This window comes from Polyodon spathula, chromosome 9 (assembly GCF_017654505.1).
Source record: "Polyodon spathula isolate WHYD16114869_AA chromosome 9, ASM1765450v1, whole genome shotgun sequence".
NCBI classification, from domain to species: domain Eukaryota; kingdom Metazoa; phylum Chordata; class Actinopteri; order Acipenseriformes; family Polyodontidae; genus Polyodon; species Polyodon spathula.
In genome coordinates, this window is record NC_054542.1 from 41676609 (window position 1) to 41684145 (window position 7537).

At 40.1% G+C, this 7537-nt stretch overlaps 1 protein-coding gene across 2 annotated transcripts in view; it reads left to right on the top strand.

Annotated features, from left to right (window-relative positions):
* LOC121320887 (transmembrane protein 255B-like) overlaps positions 1–7537 on the top strand; it is a 34351-nt gene that overhangs the window by 22981 nt on the left and 3833 nt on the right. For both annotated transcript variants that reach the window (XM_041259648.1, XM_041259649.1), the window contains 4 exons: positions 430–510; positions 2944–3029; positions 3945–4104; positions 7139–7291. In XM_041259648.1, the coding sequence (XP_041115582.1) occupies positions 430–510; positions 2944–3029; positions 3945–4104; positions 7139–7291 (480 nt within the window). The remainder of the gene's footprint in view (positions 1–429; positions 511–2943; positions 3030–3944; positions 4105–7138; positions 7292–7537) is intronic.

Genomic DNA, 7537 nt, shown 5'->3' on the forward strand with positions numbered 1-7537 from the left:
AACAGAATCATTTTCCTTCTAAAACTTCTTGTTTTTTTGTATGTTTCTCAATTTGTAGTATTACCAGGGAATTGTCTTTTTTTATATACAGGTTTTAAAAATACAAAATGAGAATACAAAAATACAGATATATTGGAGTCTTTCTGTAATCTTAGGGGCAAGGTTCAGCCCGTTACTCTAACCTTATAGGGTACCCAATCCTATGTAGACCAAGCCCACCTTTCACAAAATGCTCTGCAAGTCTCCCCCGCCTCCCCACCTAACTTCCTTTGCAACTGTATCTCCGTTAGGTCAGTGGTCCTCCATCACCTGGCCTTGGTTGAGCTCTGACCCACATTGGAGGTGGCACCTCATTTGAGGACTGGTCTTGCTGTTCCTCACTCTTTCAATTACTATCTCTTACAGTTGTATTTTGTTTCTTTTTTCTAGGATAGAAGACCTCTGTCTGAAGGCAGATGCCAGTTTTATTCCAGTGGTTCAGGTTATGCCTATGACAACTATCACACAGAGGTAATTACTGCGGTGGTCTTAATGTGTTCTTTATATTAAGCTGGTCAGAAAAAAGCTTAGAGAGAAATTACTCAGTGATGTTAAGGCCACTACAGGGCATATCAAGTGTGCAGGTATATTAGTCTTCTGTATGAAATCCAAGATGAAGCTGAAGGAGGCTGTTGTCTCCCAGAAGACTCGACGTAATTGATAAGTACAAGTTTTTAATTGATAAGTACATTGGTCTTTCTTTGTTTTATGGTCCTGTTTTTTGGCCACTAACTGCTGTTGGTGTGCTGTCAATCTCTGGTGTTTGTTTATCCAAACTGTACTATATTGATTTATTGCAGGATACCAGGATTTGGAATCCCAGTGAAACGAATGCACTGTAAAAAAAAAAAAAAGTTATCTAAAATATATTTATCATCAATGTACAAAGTACTGTAGGTATTTCAGGAATGAGAGTGGGCAAGTGTCTATGTGTCAACACCTTGGTAAAGTAAAACAGCTGCTTTTCATTTGGCCTTGTTCCCTGCAGTTCTAAATCTCAGTTAAATAAAAAGTTCGGAGATGTACAACACCATCACGGCAGTTCTGTTTGTATTAGAATCGCCTCAGCAAAAAGGAGACTTGGTGGTCCAGTTAAAGAAAGGGGCTTGTTCCCAGCTCAATCACTGACTCGCTGTGTATGACCCTGAACAAGTCACTTAACCTCCTTGTGCTCCGTCTTTCGTGTAAGACATAAAACCAAGGTCCTATTGTAAGTGACTCAGCAGCAGCACTTGTGGTGCATAGTTCAATCCCTAGTCGCTTTGGATAAAAGCGTCTGCTAAATGACTAAATAATTAATTAATTTAAAAAGCAGTTGCCAAGCCAGGGCATTCAAATATTTTTTTTTAGAATGTGCCGGTCAAATGAATCATTTGTTTGAATTGCTTTCTAAAGATGCTTTTGCGCTGAAGCCTTTCTGCTGCGTGCGCACACTTCCCAGACACTGCACACCTGCTGTCTCCCTGGAGTTTAACAGAAATGCATTTTTTGATTGCTTCATTACAGAAGGCATTTGTGAAAAAGTCTTCCCATGGCAGAACAGCAAACTTCACCTGGAATTACAGCCGATAAAGCAGGGCATCAAATTAGACATCTCGTTCTGTTTTTCATTCTGGCTTGGTGTGAAATTGTATTCCAGGCCTCTGATGGAATCTCTCGGCTCAGATAACAAATATTTGCCATCATAGCTCATTAGTCTGTTTTGTGGGAGGCATTGGCTTACAGTTTAACTGGTGGTTACACCAGGAATGCACTGAGAAGAGCACGTTGAAGGATGAAAGAAAAGGGAGGACAGGGAAAAATGTAAAGTGAAAAACAGTTTTCTTATGGATTTCCCTTATCCCTTAACAGTTCTGAATTGGGGGCCTGCTGTGCTCTTCACACCACACAGCGCTCTGGGAATCTGCTGTTATTTTTCACAAATGTGTAAACCTGCTTCTCTTGTTAAAAAAAAAAATATTCATTGCTTTCAGTTTGTTGCCAAATGAAGGAATTAAAATCCTCCATAATAAAAGACTCCTGAGTGGTGCATCCAGTAAAGGCACTCTGCTTGGAGTGCAGGATGTGTCCTATAGCCTGGAGATCACCAGTTCAGGTCCGGGCTATTCCACTGCCGGCTGTGGACGGGCTTTCCCAGGGGGCAGCGCACAATTGGTCTAGCACAGCCTGAGGTGGGGAGGCTTTACGTCAGCCAGGGTGTCCTTGGCTCACCACACACCAGCAACCCCTGTAGACTTGCCAGGCGCCTGCAGGCCTACCTGCAAGCAGCCCAGAGCTGCATGGTCCCCCAACACTGTAGCTCTGAGGTAGCTGAAAGGCAGGCATGCAGAGTGAAATAAAAGCAGATCCCTGACGATACATATTTCAGAGGATGTTTGTGTTCATGTTCATCTCTCCCAAGTCAGCATGGGGGCTACAGCAATGAGACAGGCTTAAAATTGGGCATTTCAATTTGGGTGGAAAATGGGATTAAAAAAACAATTACATTTTACATATATAAATAAATAATAAATCGTCTTTAATAAACTAATTCCTTCTGGCAGCCCTTGGGGGGAGATTTTGATGAAGCCCATGGCAGGGATTTCATTTGACTATTTAAACTGTCTTCTACATCAGTGAGATTACTGTGTGTCAGTAATCCCCCAAGGTGTTCTCATGGGAGCTAGCTGGCCTCAGGCCTATGAGCAGTGCTTGGCAGCCCAGTTCGAATTTAGCACAGCAGATGACTCCATCCTTTCATAAAGGGAACTGGGGTCAGTTATCTGTAACCTGGGAATGTGTTGTGAGATTAAACACCGCCAGAAAGGCACAGCTTCTGCAATAATTTTGCACAGGCAGCAGGTGATTTTTTTTTTTTATTTCTAATGCAAATTTTTTTTTTCTTTGTTTTTTTTTGCATAACAGGTTTTATGTTATACCTTCAGCAGTAAGTGCAAGCTGAGGGTTAAGAGTAACACTTGTTACTGCTGTGACTTGTACAACTGTGAAAGGTAAGGTTATCTCTATTTAAAAGGGCACTGAAGAATTCACGTTATTCTCTTGAAAGGCCAAAGCATTTTAAATGTCATTTTCCCCAAAATGATTTTAGCCTTTTTTTTTTTTTTTGCATTCCCTTTAATATCATCCCACTTTAACCCGCCACCCTCGTCTTCGCTTATTTTGTTTTTATTAGTTTTTATTGCTAATTACTAAATTTTTCTAGTACGCCAGCTGTGCAATCGACGTCATTACAATACCGACCTTGTGCATTTCCCAAAGGCTTAAATTGCAGGACAAGAGTTACTAACAATACAATAATAATTATATTGCTACCACAAATACTACTATTGCTACTCGTCCTCTGTTAAAGGGTGCTAAATATAATTTTTTTCCAGCTGCCCTTGACAGCTGGTGTTGTCAGTAATACAGATATTTAAATAGAACTACTACTACTAATAATAATATTATTAATAATAACTGAGAGGTAACTCTTGCAAAGGACTGATCAGTCACCAAGACGTGCAAAGAAGATATGAACACATGGACATTTACACATCCAACATATGTAATTTAAACTAGCATGCAAATTGACGAAAGCTGAACAGGAAATTAAATTCTTCAGTACGAAAGTGTGGTACTGACTGAGCAGGAACAAAGTGAAGGACCAAATGAAGCTGTAAACAGCATTTTTAGATCATCATAGCCTAAATGAAACATGTACTGTACTTACCTACAAGTACATAGTTATGAAACAAAAACTTTTGCACTGTCCCAAGGTTTGTAACTGCTTGTCCACACAAGCCTGGCTGTTTTGTACAGTGGTTAAGATGTGGGTTGTAATGGGCTTATGTGTGGTCAGAGACAGCTTTGTTGAACTGCTGTTAAGTTGTTTACTGAAGCTATTATAATGTGTAATCTCTTTCCAGCCCTGAGCGCTACTCAAAATACTATGAATACACGGGAGTGAGCAGCTGCATGGATGCCAGTCACCTCTATCGCCTCCTGTGGGCCTCTGTCGTGCTCAATGTGCTGGGGCTGTTCCTTGGAATTGTCACGGCCGCGATACTCGGAGCGTTCAAAGACATTGTAAGACAATTGTTTTTATTATTTTACACAGTGCAACGCCGCCTAGGGTTTTACAGGGAGCCTACGATTTAACTTTATTCAGCTTCAGGTGTATAAATTTAGCATCCTGTATATATTGTACGAATGAATGAATGTGAATTGTAACCTGCCAGTGGTCTTCTGGGACACCTTTGAAACAAGATGTTCTGTCTCAAGTGTCTACAGCTCTGGCCAAAAGTTTTGCAGCACCCTATAGAAATAACTAATTTTGCTTCATAAAGTTGCTTCATTTCAAGTTGAATGAATCCTGCTGAATAATGTTAACATTGATTTACAGGCCACTGTAGTTTTCCATATACTTTTTTTTTTTTTTTTTTTTTTAATTTAGTAGTTGCCAATTATTTTGTATTATTTCCTCCCAATTTAAAATATCCCCTGTGAGAACACATGCTGTCTTCCATGGTGTGTGCTGTCAGCTGACTGCTTCTTTACACATGCAGACTTGCCAGAGGTGCAGTGTTGGAGGACAGTACAGCTCTGGGCAGCTTACAGGCAAGTCTGCAGGTGCCCAGCCAGACTATAGGGGTTGCTGGTGTATGGTGAGCCATGGACACCCTGGCTGACCTTGGCCCTCCCCTGACCTGGGTAGACTCTTCCAATTGTGTGCTACCACACTTTCAATCCTGAATTATTTTTGTCATAGCTGTATGTGTTTTAAATATATGACTTAACAAACAGTTATTTGTCTTATATACTTTTTATATAATTTTTAAATGACATACTATGAAAAATATATTACAAATAAATTCAAACTACATTAAAAAATACATTTTGTACCTATATAAGATTCTAATAAATGAACCAGTGATTGAAACGTTAGCAGTTAAACATTCGAATATCTGTCCATAGCACCCCATGTACATGCGTACCAAGGAACCAACCCACAAAGGCCAGTTAACCTCTCTGTCGAGCAGGATCTTCATTTGACACTACATTCAAATGTTATAGCCCCCAAAACTCAGAGTGCTTTCTTTATACAACCCTGAATTATACATTATATTATTAATATTTAAACATATTCCTATACTGTATATCATTACTGTATAGATTTTCCATGTGGATAAGCACTTACGGTAATGGATTTCCTACTTTTCATTTTGAAGTTTCCAAATTGACAGTTGGGTGGGAGTGGGAGTGGGGGTGTGGGAAGTTTTCTTTTATATTTGTGCCCATTTACCCTGCTGCTTGTACTAAAAATAAATTCCCTGAGAAATTGCAGTACAAACTAATATTTACATACAGCGTATAAGCATGTGTAACCTAGCACTACAGTATGCTCTGTTCATCTGTGTTATTTTATTAAATACTAAAGTATGCATACATTCACCCTAATACTTGCAATGGAGAATGAATGAGAATTGATTTTTGAAAGTCTTTTAGCACACCTTGTCTCTCTTGTCTTGACTGTGTAAAAGGAACCTGCCAGTCTTCATACGGGGCTGCTGAATTCTCAGTGTGGGAATCTGAAGTGCTGGCACCTTCGTCTCTGGGCCTTGCTTTCTTTCAGTTGTTAAAGTTTAGTTTCACTGGAAACGTTGCCCAGCTCAGGCACCCCTTATCATTACAGCACAGTTTTAAATAGGGCCTGATGCGAGTAAAGATTATTGCAGTCCTGGCAGGGCTGCTCCACAGAGGATCATTATAAGCCCCCAAAAAATCAATGCAAAAACTGAACAGCTTCCTTCTCTGCCTGGTATTCTGTTAGGTGAGCCACTGGTTATCTCCCTGTGGACATTTTGATTCATGCCAGACCTTAATAATCCACCCTGTTGATACAGTACACCTCACACACTGGCAGTTCCAGCAATTCTGAGCTATTTAGGCAACACTTCATGTCTGTTACTGATTTATGCTCCACATTAAGCCAAAGACACACATACTAATCTTGTGCAGTGGAAAAAGAAAGAAACAGTAAGAGATGAAAGTGAGATCACCAACAACTTGGTTTTATAAGCAAATGTGTACAGTAACACACGTGCCTACAGCCAAGTTGTAGTGGCGATCTCATTTATAGCAATCCATGTATTAAAAAAAAATAATAATAATTTTACAAACAAGTATAGATTCATAACGAGAGCACTGTTTTAAATAATTGCATTTTTGGTATTGCTTATGGAAAAGCAATTGTGTTGCTGGGAAATGACATCCTGCTTGGTGCACCGTCAGGCAAGAGGCATTGCTGAGTGCTCTGTTCCCCAAAGCCATTTTATAATGTGACTCATAATTTATCAACAAGCCAAAAATAATAACTAACAGAGTGGTACAGGATCAAGTTAAATTTCTTGCTACAGAGGAAGCTTCATGAAGTCTCAGAATAGAACATACATTTTCCTACAGTAAAAACCCTTAAAGCTAGACACCAGCTTGCTCTGAGAGTAAGACATGTAAATAGTGTAAATGTGGTACACATCCACTAGGGGAAGACTGTTGCAGGGGGACAGGTTAATGGTTACACTCTGCTCTGTCAGATGCACTACAGATATGATTCTATTAAGGCCACCGGGCTGCTTTCACCTTCTGAGTTCCAGGATGTGTTGACTGAAACAGAAAATGGTGCCGGGTGAATTTTATGACAATCTGCTGTTTAAACCTTTCGATCCTTGAGGTCCTGCCTTATCTTAGTGCCATATCTTAACATATGCTGTTGGAACTTCACAGGACTCCTAGCACCTGGTCTGAGGTAGTGTGTAAATATATATATATTTAAAAAAAAATGTTGCCCTTTTCTCATGCACTGTATACTCAATAAAGGACTTCCTTCTTCAACTCGACAAAAATAACTCAGGATTGAAAGTGTTAAGTGCATATCTTTAAAATCTTTAACATCTGTGGAACAGATTTTCTAATAGTTCTACTGTCTGTGTGGCCATTTGTCAACCAAACACCAATGGACCTAGTGTATACCATTGTTAATCTACCCAACATGCTGATTGATGACTGGTAAGTATTTAAGTTGTTCTTGTAGGTTTTTAAATGGGTGAGTTTTTGTTTGCAGAAGCCAGTGTCCCAGATCAACTGCAGCTCTGCTCCTCCTCCTCCTCCTCCCCACATTCTCTACAACCCTGCTCAACAAGTCTTGACCTACGCTGGTTTCTGCCCCTCTAACCAAACGCTTCCAGCCTACCCCAATTACCCACTGCCAGTCCAGGTAAGGCACCGCATTGCACAGGGCTCAGAGATACCAGCTGCTAAAAAGTTAAGGGATGTTTTATTCAAACGTTTCTTTAATGCAGCCAGCTTGAATGACACTCCTGATTACTTTGAAAGTAATGCCTTGTTCAGCTAAATGTCAGTGACATTCATCCCCTATCACTGCTGTGAATTAAAATTCAGAGCCGGCAGTAACGTGTTAAAGTAGGTCACCCCAACCTATACTCCGTATGCATGTGTAAAA